General features: G+C 35.6%; 1 protein-coding gene across 1 annotated transcript in view; it reads left to right on the plus strand.

Annotated features, from left to right (window-relative positions):
- The window catches only part of LOC144976391 (WD repeat-containing protein 7-like), a 98,301-nt gene that overhangs the window by 14,501 nt on the left and 66,399 nt on the right, over positions 1–17,401 (plus strand). The window contains 6 exon segments of the mRNA XM_078920655.1: positions 942–1,110; positions 2,514–2,584; positions 3,066–3,182; positions 5,858–5,899; positions 10,559–10,704; positions 17,374–17,400. Of these exon segments, the coding sequence (XP_078776781.1) occupies positions 942–1,110; positions 2,514–2,584; positions 3,066–3,182; positions 5,858–5,899; positions 10,559–10,704; positions 17,374–17,400 (572 nt within the window).

Raw genomic sequence — 17,401 nt, forward strand, 5'->3', positions numbered from 1 at the left:
AATTATAATTTCTCATTCCATCCACTTCTACATCGAGGCACCTACAAAAAGTAATAACACTTGCTATTTTAATCACATTTTCTATTATCATTTTTCTCTCTTATACTACACTCATTTATTTTAAGACTCATTTTCTGCGGTTTGTTGAAAAAGTTTCAGTCAGTTTTTGTAGAGCTCATTTACAGGTGTAAATTTAGCATGATTATTTTATTTAACCAGATTTAATAATTTCATTGTTAAAATCTACTCCTACTTCTACTACTACTACTACTACTACTACTACTACTACTACTACTACTACTACTACTACTACTACTACTACTACTACTACTATACTACTACTACTACTACTACTATACTACTACTACTACTACTACTACTACTACTACTACTACTACTACTACTACTACTACTACTACTACTACTACTACTACTACTACTACTACTACTACTACTACTACTACTACTACTACTACTACTACTACTACTACTACTACTACTACTACTACTACTACTACTACTACTACTACTACTACTACTACTACTACTAATACTACTACTACTACTACTATACTACTACTATCTTATACTACTACTACTACTACTCTCTACTACTACTACTACTACTCACTACTACTACTCTACTACTACTACTACTACTACTACTACTACTACTACTACTACTACTACATATACTTACTACTACTACTATACTATACTAACTACTACTATATACTACTACTACTACTACTACTACTACTACTACTACTACACTACTACTACTACTACTACTACTACTACTACTACTACTACTACTACTACTACTACTACTACTACTACTACTACTCCTCCTCACTACTACTACTACTCCTAAAAACTTTTTATGTTATCTGAACTCGGCAGTTTAGAGATTCATTTTTCATCCATTTTTAAAATCCCAGTCTTGTCAGCTGAAATCCTCCAAGGCCCTTCGTCTGATATGTAACGGTTACTATGACGAAGTCGTCGTGATGGATCCTCTCACACTGGAAATCATCTACTCTCTGGTGACACGCGTCGAGTCAGATTGGATCAGTGCCTGCTGTGTTATCTCCCCTCCATCACGACCAGGTAATTTCCATTTGAGAATAATTAAGTGTTTGTGCGGCTATGTGGTCTAGAGACTAGCACTCGGCGCATAGTTGAGTCCTTGGAAAAGACTCTTTACTCACATTCTCTCACCGTACTCAGGTGTAAAATGAGTACCTGGCCGTTAACAGCGTTGTCTTTGTCCGAAAAACTGTAATATCGCCTAGGCGTTATGTCCCGTCCTACATGTTAGATGTTGCTGTTGACCAGGGACCTCTTGTAAAGTGCTTTGAGCACATTTAGTGGATATTGCGCTATATAAAAGCTCAATTTTTTTTTTAAAAGTGTTTCTTATTCATATCTTCAGAAAAGTGAGTGGAGCAGGCACTTATGTTGATAATAACAAGAAATGAAGTGAGTAGAAAAGTGATAAACAAAAATGAATATGACAGCTTTAAAAAGATAATAAAATACTAAACACGGAATGTTTCGGGCTGTTCTCAGCCAACATCAAAAAACAACAAAGACATAAATACATTACTAAATTCTAGATAGACGACAGAGTAGAAAAGTGCTAGAGGACAAAACAGAATAAAAACTTTTTGGCAATGAGGATTCAAACTCGTGACCCTGCGATAATGGTAACTCCACCTGGGAGACTCTACAATCGACACCGTCCACCACAACGTTTTTATTCTATATTGTCCTCTGTCACTTTTCTACTCACATCATCATGGGTGCAAGAGTGCCGGCCGATTGGATTACCGAAAAAAACGTCGCCGGCTTTTTGCGATTTGGATTTAATTGATTTTTGTTTTATTTCTGTTTTTGTATATTTTAAAATTGTGCAACTTGTGACTAGAAACTTATCAAATTACTGCATTATAACCTTTAGATTAAACATACAACAATTGTGGACTACTATTATGAAGACTAGATGCTGAGAACAAGACTTCAAATGACGAGGTAATCTTGCAGACTTTTTCAGATTATATGTCTGGTCATAAGTAGACTTGCAGGCTTTTTGAGGTCCAGTTGCTTGCACCCATGCATCATTTCTTCATATTCATATTCATGCCTTAACTCTTTCCTTACCAAGCATTTTCAGTATTTTCCCAAAATCTATTTTTTAAAAACAAGCTCTCTACAAAACAACTTTATGTTATTATTTATTAAACATAGATCATTCTTCCAAGTTTGTGATGTACAAAATAAATCTGAATAAGTAAAATGTATATTGTATTGTAACAAATGTGACGATTTTGCTGTAGGTGGTAAGGAGAGGGTTAATACCAGCATGAGACATGAGTAAACTGAAGGAAATAAATCGATTTTTGCAGAATAGAAAATCACTCCTAACCCATATCAATGCAGATATTTAAAAATGCTTGTGTATTTTTTTTCTTTTTGTTGTTAAATTATTTTCTTTTTCTCCATTTTGCCAGATGACGTATTCCTGGCCATCACCAACGCAGGCGTTGTCAAGGTTTGGACCCTGTCACAGCCAGAGACTAAGGTGTGTAAAAAAATAAAAAAAAAACAAAGGACATTTCATTATTTTTTCGGTTTCAGGGAAAAGACTGGATGTGTCGACACGTCTACCAGTACATACGATAGTCTTTTTCCTCATCTTGGCAGATTTGCCGAACGATACCTCTGTTTTGTTGAAACTGTAAAGATAGATTTTTAGTTTAGAGTTTAATTTTATATGATTTGTAAATGCTTAAATTACAGCATATCACACTTGTAATAAACTTGCTTACAATGAATTGATGCCCCAACCCCCCCCCCCCCTCCTACTATTTTATCAATGAAATAAAGTACCAATATACATATAGATCGGTATTTTTCTGCTGGGGTTGCACGTTGGTCTTTATATCCATGCATTTTATCCTGGTTTGTCCTTAAAGAATTAAAAAAGAAATAACATTTTTAAATTCGCCATTATCATCATCAACACAGTAACAGATTTACATTTTTCATTCACATCGGATCAGAATTTGAAATTGGAGGAAGACGAGTCCAAACAAATCCGATGTTTGAACGCCCAGACGCTTCGTTGCTGTCCCGGCAACCTCCGGACTGTTCTCATCGTCTGTAGCAAGTACTGGCAGGTCAGTGGTCAATGTGTGTGTCGTCGTGTGGTTTGACCCTTATTGATTTATGTGTCATACTGGACATATGAGGCGGTGGCAATTGGTCAGTCAAGTTGTTAAAAAAGAAAAACATGGCAGGATAATTAGTATTTTCTGTTTTACTCATTTTAATATTAGCTCCACTTTTGTTAATCAAAAGATAAAATATATATTTTTATCATCTGATTTTTTTTTTCCTTCATAAATTGACTAATGAAATAAAAGAAATGATAGATTTCTTCTTTTACTTGGAACAAAGTTGGTTGTAACAGTTAGAATAATATCAAATAACTAATTTGATAATTTGGATTTCTTTTTTCCTTTTATTTTGTTTTTTTATCAGTTCAAAAATAATATTGATCAATTTTAACAAAGAAAAAAAAGAAAAAGAAAAGATAGGTTGGAAAAAACATTGGCCATACTTGTTCATCCATTTTCTTCTTATAAATTGCAAGGATGGAAAAATATATTGAAAATAGATTGTACAACGCTAGTTAAGTCATTTTGACGTGATTCAGTATCAATTAGGCTATACTATTAATATTTTCTTCTTGATTATTATTGTTGTTGTTTCACATACGACATGGAATGGCCTTTACTCATTGCCTCATGTGTGTGCTGTGGTTTTGTTCACATTGTGAGCAGTATTTGCCCTTTTACATGTCTTTTTTATCTTTTATTCCTCTTGATTTATTCTGTTTTGTTTCGGTGCTTTTTGTGCCCGCCCTTCAATTGTGCAATGTTTGTTTTACAGGTGGTATTTTTTGTTTTTGTTTTTAAAAAATTATATTTAGTTGTCACAGACATTACGTATTCTATATCTATGACAATGAATAAGATAATTATTGCTGATAATTATTTCATCATTAGAATAGTTTTATTTTAACACAACATTATGTAGATGCTACTAATGACAAACTATTAATATACTGTATGATTAGATTATTATTACAGTCGTAACCTTGTCCCTCCAAATCGTATAAAAGGATAGAAAAACAAACTCTAACAAAAAAACTAAAAAGAAAAAAAGAAAGGCGAGACCGATCCAACCGATATTTTCTTTTGCAATTTTTTATTTAGGCATGGGTTTGCCATTGGCTGCTTTGAACTTTTTTTTTTTCTTCTTTTTGTTTGATTTATTAACTGGTAAATTTTAATCTGGATATTCTAAGAATGATTTTGCCATAGCAATGAATGATGACTCACTCTTCTTTTGTAAAGTGACAAAGTATGGATCAGGCCTGCTTTATTTGTCAGTCATTATCCAATGATATATGCTGCTTTGGTGGCTAGATGTATTTACGACATCAACACCATTGGATTTGGCAACACAAATCTTATTATTTATCTGTATTGAGTCCGTCAGACTACTTTCAACTTACAATCCATCTGAAGAATTGCCATAAAGCCCAGTGATACATAAGTAAATCATTAATTTGAATGCTGATGGCTTGTGGTTAAGTAAAATGCTTACCAGTTCTACCCGCCAAAGCAATCGTAACCAATGCCAAAAAAATTTAGTCCCTTGTGGGAACAGGGATCTAGTCTTCTCTAAACTGGGAGAGAAGTTGTCAGTTTTGTAGCAATATGTGGAGGCCACGGCCGGCTGCCAACAGTGTAAGGTCTAGAACTTGCTGACAGCTGCTACCCTACATCAGTTGGGACTTTCCACCTGTTCCTCATATAAACCTTGTGGCAAAGAACCCGAAACCACAGAGCATCTGGTTTAGCATTGTATTGCGACGAGGATGCCATGTGGGTTTCCAACTGTACACAAAAGCGGCAACAATTCACCACCTGTAAGAAGAGACACTGTGTGGTAGCGAATCGGCTTCGGTCGAGAACCTGCCTAATGGCAAAATCGCTTCATCAGTGGGGACTTTCCGTCTGTCCAACATGTACCCAATGTGGGATAGAACCTAAAACTTCAGAGCATCTAGTTGAATGGTGTGTTGTGACGAAGCATCCGGGCAGGTTTGCGACGGTGCACGAGTGCGGTGAGGAATTTGCTGATTGGGTCGATTGTCATAACATAATAGTGTGAGCAACATTAGAAGCTGCTGCCACCTGAATAGATTGTCATAATGTTGTCGTGTGAGATGAGGCATTTTAAAAGTTGCCGCTATCAACACTCGAAAATAAGTGTAACCTTTAAGACTTTTCTTTTCCATTAGAAAGACAAATTACGGACAGGCACTGGTGTAAGATAAAGTTCACAAACACTTTTTCAGATCTTTATTCCTATAGAGAGAACTTATTGATAACTTATTATATCCTCTCAGGTGATCTTGAAAATAAAAACAAAAAGCTGAGTGATGTGTAGACCGTTCAATCTATGGCTTGCTACATTCTTGTTGAGTTGGGGATAAGTGAGGTTGAAGATACAGCTAAGAAAAGATGGTTTTAATGAGCTTCTATTGTATTTTATGCCTGTTTATTTAAAGATGATATTTAATTTAATATAACCGGCAATTTGAAATTTGGAATTTTATGTGTTAGATTTTTTCCCATTTCCCATTTATCTTCTGTCCTGGTGTTGATGTGTCTGTATGTATCTATGTGAGTGAGTGTTTCTGTGGCTTTTTGTTTGTGAATAATCGATTTCTGTTTTTGTAAGCTTTGAGAATGTTTTCTTTCAAATCTCTTCTTTAAAGGTTTATAAATTTGCTGGTACTGATACTCGCACAAAGGATGTGGTAAGAGACAAAAACAGTAGCAGGTTGTTATTGCCTAGTGCTGTATTTCACAACCAGTTTTTTTTTGTTTTTTTAAAAAAAATTCTGCTTTCAATTAAAGGTTTCCTGGGGATGGGCGCCAATTGTTGTGTAATTTTACCGAATTTTTTTTTCTTTATTTGGATCATTTTGGTTCGTTTACTTAGATCTGCCACTTTTTATATTTTGTTTTGGCATTCCAAATGTTAGATGCTTTCTTGCTTTCTTTCTCCCTTAAAATTTTTTTTTTTGAATTGTCAAATTTGACTTGATTCTAGTTTTTACACTTACAAACTTGTTTAAATATCGTTTTATCCTCTATTAAGCATACTGTGGGCTTAGAAAATTTATTCAAAGAGGTATGTGGTCTTGTGGTATGACACTCGCTTTTGGATCGAAAGGTCCTGGGTTCGAGCCTCGCTGATTAGTTGAGTCCTTTAAAAAGTCTCTTTACTCACATTCTCTCATTGTACTCAGGTGTAAAATGAGTACCTGGCTGCCAACAGCGTCGAATCTGTCGGAAAAATTGTAATATCACCTAACAGGCGTCATGTCTCGTTCTACATGTTATGTGTTGCTGTTGGTCAGGGACCCTTTGTAAAGCGCTTTGAGCACATTTAGTGGATATTGCGCTATATAAAAGCTCTAGTTTAAAAAACTTTTTTATGCCTGTTTGTTACCAGCCCATTGAAAACCAAAAGTAAAAAAAAAGATTTATGAACTGGAACTGGCCTTTGTCATTGGCCCAATCAAGTTGAAAACAAAAGGTAGTCAGCGCTGTGTGTGTGGGGATCTCAATAGCTCAGGTGGTAGAGCAGAGCACTCGCTTCACATGCAAAGGGACTGAGATCGATCCCGGGTGCAGTCGACATTTTTCTGACCCCCGTGTCCACCCAGCAGTGATTGGGTAGCTGGGTCTGTTAGATCTGGTGGAAAGTACTTTGCGATAGACCAGTGTTCCTGTCCAGAGGGTAGCAAGCAATTGCTATAGAAATGGACCTAATGGCTCTGAAGGACTACTACTGTGTGCGTGACCTCTCTGATGGACATCAAAGGTCATTGGGTGATGCTGACCTATTTCATGGACCTCACACTCTTCTACATATCATTCTTAGTGCTGTCACCAAATATATTGCTGTGTGTAGTGTAGAACTGTCATTATTTGTTGTCTGCATGCTGTAGGTACTATGGCTGTAATGGGAAACCAGAACAGCTCGCTGTAACGGGATACCCTTGCTGCAAAACGATACATAGAGAATTGAATCAGAACTGTATCGCTTTTAAACCAATTCACATCCAATAGTAGTAAACAACATCACCTATGAGGTGCCTGATGTCTTGGTTTTGAATGAATGAGAGAGAGAGAAAACAATTTACAAACCGAGCAGGAAGTTCCATTTTATCATGAGATTTGTGGGATACGGGATGAAGGGAGGGCATATGGGAGAAGATGAAAAAGAGAAGGGCTTCCTGATGACGTAGTACATGGGAGTGTCTCAGTCGTTTTAACTCCGTAACACAGCAACGCTGATTTCTTGTTTTCAGATACCAGTTTCCTTTTATCTTTATTATTGTAAATGGAGAATAAAACGTTTCTGCGATTATTATTCAATGATTTATAATCACATTGCCATTACTTGTTTTTGATGCAAACGGTGAGATCTGGTGTTGGGTCAAAGTAAGATCGAATTTTGCCTTTAAAGGCTTACATTGTTTCAGGGTTTTGCTTTTTTTTAAATTCTTTTTTTTCTTTTTTTTTTGCTTCTTTTTTTTCTACTCAGTATTGCTGATTGCAATTTCCTTTTTTATGATTGGCCAGTGAGGTAGGGGTGTCACAGGGTGCTGGACTGTGCATTTAACCCTATACTATACCAATGACACTGATTTATTTTGTTTTCAAATAATAATTTCCCTTTATATTATTTTTAATATAGAATAAACCATTTCCACCATAAGAGCAGTAAGAATATCGTGACTTTTTTAGATTGTGTTATGATGTCACCTAGTGTCCGCTGTCTTGTGTTGTTATAGTCATCGTATAAAACATATTTCTCTTGCGTTGTTATAGTCATTGTATAAAACATATTTCTCGCGCGTTGTTATAGTCATTGTATAAAACATATTTCTCTTGTGTTGTTATAGTCATAGTATAAAACATATTTCTCTTGTGTTGTTATAGTCATAGTATAAATCATATTGCTGTTGTTTTTGTTATGGTCTTAGTATAAAATATATTACGTTTGATAATTTTTTTATGAAGACGAAAAAAAAAAGATTTCTGATAATTAAGGTAAAGACAGGTTTCATGTAAATCCTAGATTTGCCCAAATATGTTCCTGAATTTTTTACTCTCCGAAGTTGGCAGGTCTGTTAGTAGCAGATTGATGCAATGAGTAACATATGTAATTTGAAAGACGTGAAATATTAATGGCAATTATTATTTTCTTAATAGCTTTTTGCTGTCTTTGCTTAGCATAGCTTTGTTCATAGCTATCAGTATTGTATCTACGTATGTAAACTGTATAAGTTTTTTTTTTCTTCTGAGGCAGGACCTTGTGTTTTAAACTGTGTTCATTTTTCTGTTCATTTTTTGTTATTCTTTATCTATTCGTCCTAATTTAGTGAATTCTATGCTGAGTTTTTGTTTGTAATAGTTTGAAGAGGTTAGTCAGATATTTATTGTTTGCGACAGTATTTGGTGTGAAATATTATTATTGAGAATGTCGAATATTGACGAAATTTTAGAAGCCATTCTATGTATGGCATTGCCAAACTGCTACTGATTGAATATTACCTTCATTATAAGGTCTGTTACTGCTGGTGTTTCTAACTTTTTGACAACAAATTCTACGAGTTGATTGCAATTTTTAAAAAAGAAAGCATTATCAGGTTTTTTCATCATTTCCTTTTTTTTTTTTGTTGTTGTTGCTTTCTTTCTTTCTTTATATAAAAAAAAAATTGTTTATTTTCTCTTTTCATTGATCTGTTTTGTTTTTCACCTTTATCTTTTGCTGATTTATCATTTTACTTTCTTATTATTTTTCATTTTAGACTTCTGTTGTTTAGTATTTTGATTGAAATCGTGGATGAAAGTTCTTGATAAGTCTCTATGTTATAAACTGCCTTCCTCGTGGGTTGAAGGCTTTTCTATATCAAGTGATAAATCACATTTAGTAGGAAACGTTGAGGCTGTGAACTGAAATCCATGATATAATATAATATTATGACTATTCAACGTCTTTATCTGCAAAAGGCGGATTGCCCATCACTGCAGATTTCATACAATTATTTGGTGGCTTTCTCACATTATTGTGTTATTGAGTTGAAAGATAAATGTTTGATAGTCGACTAACAGTCCTTTGCGAACACCCTTGACTTTCATTGCTTTGATATGGTGCTTTATGCTTTGCAATTCTTCCAAAGTAAGTTACTCTATTTTTGTTCTGTTTGATTTGTCTGCATTCAATGCAAATTCTTTTTTTTTTTTTATTATTTCAATTTTCAATATTTTTTAAATGTTTGTAAAGGTTACACGAAGCCAGCATAGATATGTAGACTCTTAATTGGATAAATGGATATTGATTATAAGACATGGAAAATATGTGGGCGCTAAATTTCAGTTGGATGATGCTTAACTTGGAATGGCGAGATTGAATCAGATGATATTTTCAGCAGTCCTTGCTTTGCTTTCGTCAGCTTCATTATTTTCCTTGTGCATGAAATTTAGCTCCTTTTGCTTACTATAGGACACTGCACTGTCATTAGTGCCTGTTTACTTTCAGTCTTTAAAAAGAGATTATCAAAATATAAAATTTCCCTACAGGATGAAAATGATATAAGACTTTTATTCTTTAAGAATAGGGCCAGTCTTAAAAATTTTATAACAAATTGGGCGGTGTTTGGATTTACTTATTAACTTACTTATCGGAACAAGTAACCAACTGAACTAGTCCTCTGGTCTTGTGCTGTGTGGTAAAAGTTGGAAGATATTGGAATTTCAATGACATTGGGTAGGCAATGATATTTTGTCTTAAATTTACAAAACATTTCATTTCATGTGAACGATAGAATAAAACACAACACGTGATATCTGTAAGGTGCTTTCACTATTTTATTTTTGACAGAGACAACGCTATTACTGGTCAGGTACTCATTTTACACATGAGTACATTGGAAAATTTGAATAAAGAGTATTTTCAAAGGACTTCGTGTGGCTCAAATTGGGACTCGAACCGGGACCTTCAGGCCCGAAAGCTTGTGCTATTCCACTAGACCACAGAGCCCATTGCTTTCCTGGTGTTTAGCTCGACTGTTTCCACAGGGACAAAAGACGGAAAAGAAAAATACAATTTTGTAGAGCATGTTGAAGATGCTGTCCCAAAAGGTTGTTTTTTTTTTTTTTTCGTTCCAGCTGCCATCTAACCAAAACAAAACCTCTCCCCACAACTTGAGCTTTTATATAATGCAATATCCACTAAAACTGCTCAAATAGGAGAGTATTTTTCAACTTTGACTCAGACTGTGTCAGAAAATAACAAAGAATAATTTTAAAAAAGTATAAATGCAAAATAAAGACCCCAAACATCTAAGTATAATCTAGCAAATGAAACTTAAAGAAAAAATTTTCAAATTCATTTCTAGATCTACGATGCCAGCGACTTCACCCTGTTGTGTTCCGAGGCCAGCAGACGCGGGGAGCGATGGACAGGAGGAGATTTCCTGAGTGTGGATCGAGTCATCGTGTGGAGCAACGAGGGCAGGGGATATCTCTACAAACTCCCCACAAAGTAAGTAATAAACTGAGTAGACATTGAGTACTGTTCTAAGATAGACATCTTCAAACTGGAATCTTTGTGACTTGCTGTCTCAGTCTGGTATTTAAACTGGAATCTCTGGGTGGGGTTCATGACCTCCCATAGTGGGCAGGGGGGTACATACTGTGTCTTCTATCCCCTTATATCTGTTTTCCAACATGCTTTGTCTTGGAATGAGATTACTTGGTTTTGTCCTGGTCCTGGCCAGATGCCCTGGCTGAGAGGGAAACAGTCGAATGTATAGTTAGTTTTGGGAGATGATATTTTTTTCATTGTAAATCATCTCTCTGTTATGCACTGTATCATGCTTTCTTTATATTATACAGTAAAATTACTTTAAACCGAAAGAAGATAAACCGAAAAATACCTTAAACCGCAAAGAATTTAATAAATTGTACTAGTTTCTTCATTATCTTTGTACTAATTCTTACGATGAACCGAAATACTTCTAAGCAGGACTTTCTTTAAACCGAAACAACTTGAGAGCACCTTCCCTTTTCTCTCTCTATTTTTCTTCAAAAATTCGGGAAGGTGGCCACACGTAATAATGTCCGGCGATAATAAACAAAGAGCGTAAGTACCTACAAGATGAAGGTGAGTGGTGGGGTGGGGTAGGCAAACACTTCAATTACTGAATTTGGGCTTGGCCAACACCACAATCGCACAGATTGGAAAAGGAAGACAGCGGGTGACTGGCGGGCGAAAAATGAGGAAAGAGGGGAGTTGGGGTGTAGAATCACGCAAGCGAGATGTTCTCGCTCGTGTGTTGATGCTTTGGATTTTCAACACGACAATGAGGGGCTGGGTGGGTGTGTGTGTGTGTGGGGGGGGGGGGGGGTGACAACTACCATTGATATGCCATTTTATTTCCCTTTTGTTTAAATATTCGTGTATGACGGGGGGGGGGGGGGGGGGGGGGGGGGGGGTTCTATGTAATTAGGTCTTTGAACCTAATGGCTTTTCAACAAAAGAGGGGTGTGTAGTAGACAGCTTAGCATTGACACGCCTTTTCATTTCCATTTCACTTCACCTCTGAGTAGCTGCACATCATTCATTATCAATTATCGCACAAGAACTTTCGATCTTATTTTAGCTTTACATTTTACAAAGAGAAAGCACTGTGCTTACACGTTGGAGTTTAAAATCAAAATGCTATGTGAAGTTGATGATAATAAAGTTGAGCAAGAAGGTGATATGTAAAAAACACAGCATCCCGAACTCAACTCTTTCAACAATTTTGATTGGAAAACGAAAACTCCCAAAAATATTTTTAAAACACCCCAAAAATTTTTTTTTTTAAAAAAGGTTACAAAGACAGCATTTATTCAACAACTCCATTTAAGGCGAAACCCATGATACGATTAATAAATGAGCAAATTCCTTAAATAGTTGAAAAACATCGCAAAATGGGAACTTGCTTTAAACCAAAATGTCTTTAACCCGAAATGGTATAGAAGGTCCCCAAAATTTCGGTTTAAAGTAATTCTACTGTATATGATTTGTAAAACATTTGAGTGTGTTCCTCTTAGTGGGAACCTGTGCTTGTGTCTGGATGAGACTTTTAGTGATCTCAAATTAAGTACTTTGATAGAGTGCTTTTGGAATCTACACCTGTTTCTTATTTGAACCAATTCCCCTTTGTCTTCCCTTTTCTTGGATGCTTTATTGTAATTCTAGAACTTTTTACTATCCCATTTTCTTCCTTTTTACTGGCGCTGATATGACCTTAATGTGTTGCAAGCGCCGTAAAACCCTTAAAAACAAAACAAAAACAGACTGGAATCTTTGTGACTTGCTGTATTAGTCTGGTATTCAAACTGGAATCTTTGTGAAATTTTGGTCAGAAAATTCTTTCTTCAAATTTCGATAGATTAAAATAATCCAAATCTCGTCAAAAACTCTGATATATGGGATTTCAAGGATCACGTATTTTTGGTTTGATTTGAGTTTGATGGATGGACCGATACACTGTCCTCCTTTTCCACCATTTAACGTCATCATCACCGACAAAAAAATACCAGAAATGTTTTGATTTTATTTTTTTTTCATAACAAAAACAGTTAAATCGTCAAAATTCAGCAGAGAAGTTCTTGGCACATCTTGTCTGTCTGGATTTAACGTGATGCATGAACATTTCTAACCTTTTCTGTCAATTGCTGAAGAAGGGATTTGAGCCCAAAACCTTCAGTATTTTGTTCTTTTATGAATTTGCTTTGTTCATTTTTTTACTATTTTTTTATTTTACTGTCTAGCTGCTTGGCTATTGATTAAAGATTTGTCTTTTAGAGAAAATTATCCTGCTTTAATTTTGATGCCCTTCTCTCAATTTTTGAACTGTTCATCCTTATCCGAATCAGAGGATGAAAACTGGATAACTTCCACAAGTCTTTCAATCTTTGCTTTCCCACTGTGGTTGAGTTATTGGTTCTGTAGGAGTTAAAGATCTGGAAAGAAGTGAATAAACCAGTGTTTGACGAAGCGTGGAGTGAAAATCATCCCAAAAAAGACTCCGTCTTCCTCGATGGCATGAAGCAAGGCCAGGCAAAGCAGAAAGAAAGATACAAGATAAAAATTACCCTCCCAAAAATTCAGCTTGCTCAATTCACTTGGATGATTATTTGGGGATGATTTTTTTTTCTTGTATTTTTTTTCCCTTCAGAGCTGCCAACTACTACGAAAAAATGGTAAAAATACGAATTTTTGGCTTCAACAATAGAAATAAATAGACATTTTTGATTCATTAAAATGTGATAAAAAGAAAACTTTGGTGCCACAAAGCATCTATTCAGGGTTTTGAAGACATATTTAATACTGAAAAATGTAAAATATTAATTTGTACAGTTAATTATAGTGACTTCTATTTCTTCTCTCTGAAAACTACGATTTTTTTACATTTCAAGTTGGCAGGTCTGCCCTTTTTTTTCTGCTTTGTCTGACTTAGTTTCAAACACACTTTTTCAAAATTCTATCTTACACCAAAACCTGTTTCTGTAATTTGTCATTATCTGTTGTATTTATGACTTTGAGATCCACAAAATGATCATTGCAATCACGTTTTGAAGAAGGAGAGTAGCAGAAACAAAGGTAACACACAAGAAGCACATACGCACTACGGATATTTTTCTATAAATTTAAAACATCCTTCGGATATAATTGATTCACAACTCATTGTGCGAGGTAAACGGAGAAACCAAAAAAGTTCCAACATTCCTCCGTGCTACAACAAGTAAGACATCCACAGTCATTTTGTGTCACACGTAACAGCTTCAAACTTTTATTACAGTCTAAGCTGTGTTTTTTTACACCACTTATTATTGTGACATTGAACTGTCTGTCATTTGGTTTTTATCAGCTGCCTACTGTATGGAAGGCGGGGAAGGTAGTATGTCATGTGATGACACCCGCTCACTTTATTATTATTATTATTATTATCTGCATCGGTCACTGTTTACCGTCATAGTAGTCAATATTATACCAATATAGTCAAACTGTTGTAGAGAAATGTTTAATGTGTAGTCAGTTAGTAGGTAGCGCCACGGTTTAAAGTTTGATGGAAGTAGTTTAGATTTCAAGCAACACGATTTTGTTTCATATGTTTGTTTGGGTTTTTTTTTCTTTTTCTGTGTGTGTGTGTGTGTGTGTGTGTGTGTGTGTGTGTGTGTGTGTGAGGAAGGGGCGGGCTTGATTTCTTAAGGTGGCCTGTTTTGAAATGCCTAGATCATTTTGTTACTTAATGTTTGACCACCATCATCATTATCATCGTCGTTGTCGTGATCACCATCATCATCGTCCATGTCGGCATCACCATCATTGTTATCACCATCATCGTCGTCGTCATCATCACCATCATCATCGTCGTTGTCATCACCATCATCGTCGTTGTCATCACCATCATCGTCGTTGTCATCACCATCATCATCATCATCGTCGTCATCACCATCATCATCATCATCGTCATCATCATCATTTTGTCCTTTGACCGTGTAAAAATGTAATGAACCATAATCATGGTCAAAGAACTAAATGATACCAAGCTGTTAGAAGCTGTGGTCTGTAAAATGGAATGAATGAAAGTGAATATAAAAAGAACTAAATTGTAACTAAGGCAGAACAATTTGGCCTCAAAACCCTTCTTCATCTGATACCAAAAACAATTTAAAAAAAACAAAACTTGAGCTTTTATATAGCGCAATATTCACTAAATGTGCTCAAAGCGCTTTACAAGGGGTCCCTGCCCAACAGCAACATTTACATTTTAGGACGGGACATGATGCCTTTTTGGCGATGTTATAATTTTTTTCGGACAGACAATGCTGTTCACTGCCAGGTACTCATTTTGTACTTGAGTATGGTGAGAGAATGTGAGGAAAGAACCTTCTCCAAGAACTCAACTATGCGCCGAGCGAGGCTTGAACCCAGGACCTTCCGATCCGAAAGCGAGTGTCATACCACTAGACCACATAGCTGCACATTAAAAACATTAGTTCTTAGCTGCCAACTGTCCTGTTAAAATCGGGGACTGTCCCAATTTGGCAGTCCGATAAGAATTGACAAGAAAACAAGATTTGGACTGTTCATGTATATGAAACTGGCCCTTGCATGGATCAGAAAAAGCTTTAAGTGTCACCATACTCAGATGTAAAATGAGTACCTGGCTGTTAAAAGTGTTGTCTCAGTTCGAAAAAAAAAAATTGTAATATCGCCTAACAGGCGTTATGTCTCGTTCTACATGTTACATGTTGCTGTTGGTCAGGGACCCCTTATAAAGCACTTTGAGCACATTAAGTGGATTTTGCGCTATGTATAAGTTCAAGGTATTTAAGTCTAGATTGTTTCACATAATTGCCCAAATATTTTGTTGTTTATTGGGGTCATGACAGTGCTGTGTGTGTTAGGCTGTCCCGATTTAGCTCTTTGAAAAGATGGCTGCTATGTGAGTTCATTACTTAGATTCCAGAGACTACAGACAGACGGCAGAAAAGTCTGCCATTGATTGTGACAGTCCACAGCGTCCAACAGCTTGGAACTACTCAGTCCTTTGATACTGGCTTTTATTTTATTAACATTTTGATTTATTTTCTATATCAGGAGATTTTTGAGTGGATCGAAAGAAATAGAATATTAGATTTATAGTCCATTGTCTGTTACATGTCTGTTACGTTGTAGTTGTTGTCATCATCATCATCATCATCATCATCATCATCATCATCATCATCATCATCATCATCATCGTCATGTCCTTTGACTTTAAAATTATTGTTCTTCAGAGCCATCATCATCATCATCATCATCATCATCATCATCGTCATGTCCTTTGACTTAAAAATTATTGCTCCTCATCACCATCATCATCATCATCATCATCATCATCATCATCATCATCATCATCATCATCGAATAAACAAATCACTTCATTATTGACTCATACCAGCAGGCTTTGGTTCTTGGACACAGTAGAGAAACTGTCTGCTTATTGAGTTTTGATTTCCTTTCACCCGTACTCTTATTGTAACTAGTTTTTACTTTCGTTGTGTCTGAAATTGTAGCCATCGTAAAGTTATAGCCTGACACTGACCAAAAAAAATGCCACAAAATAAAAAAATCGTGAGTTGTGTATTCAATAGTTCAACCAATGAAATAACTTGTTTCCTTGAGCTCTACTAACGACAACTCACTAGACGCTACACAAACCTAAAAAATGACGTCCAACTGCCAGTCCTAGAGGGTTCTAGTGTCAGGCTATATGTTAACAATGGCTACGCTGAAATGCAAACTAGGAATGTTCATTGGGATCTCTTTTCCAATGTTGTCAAATGTACGAGTTCTTGATGAGGGCATCATTATACTAAGGTATAATGACGTCCTCTTCTGAGTTATTCTTGTTTTAAAATTCATTTAGAAATTATAACTATTTATTCTTTGAAAGGCAGCCGACATCTAGATCCACATTAGTTTTATCACCATCTGATACATTTTCTGTTTACAAGTGCTAATTTAATTGTGTCAGTGCATGACATAATCAGTTGGAAGGTGAAAATTTTGGATTTGCATTTTTTAAAATTTATTTTTTCATTTTCTGAAAGAATATGCTCCCCAGAGCATTTTAATATTTATTTGAAGTAAATATGGGTGATTTTTCATGAAGTTATGATCAGATGTATGGGAAAGGTATACAGCAACTTTTCTCAAATTTCATACTTTTTCCAACTTGACTAGCTGTAAAATATATTTAGAAGTGAAATTAAGCTTTGATATTTCCCGAAGATGTACAAAGAGGGTTGATTTAATCATTTATGACAAGAACTCATTTTTGGTAAAAATTGACCTTCTAACTAAACTTGGCAATATCTCACTTAAAACCTTTTCACCATACGACTGATTATGTCATTCACTATCACCATTTTTCAGTGTTGCAAGTGCATTAAAACATCAAAATTTACTTCCTCACTGACTAATCTGAACTAGCAACCAGTGAAGCTCAAATCCTTTTTTGTCAAAAACATACCCCCCCCCCCCCCCCCCCCCATTACCCCAAAAAATCCCAAGAAAAACTAAAGAAAAAAACACAAAAAAAAACCCCAAGGAAACAAATAAAAGAATGTTTCTTATTGATTTCGTGGCATTGTTTTCACATTAACTCAGCTTGCTTCGTGGAAAAGCTGTCAACAGG

Source organism: Berghia stephanieae, chromosome 7, assembly GCF_034508935.2.
Source record: "Berghia stephanieae isolate SIO BIC M18660-M18661 chromosome 7, UCSD_Bste_1.3, whole genome shotgun sequence".
NCBI classification, from domain to species: Eukaryota; Metazoa; Mollusca; class Gastropoda; order Nudibranchia; family Aeolidiidae; genus Berghia; species Berghia stephanieae.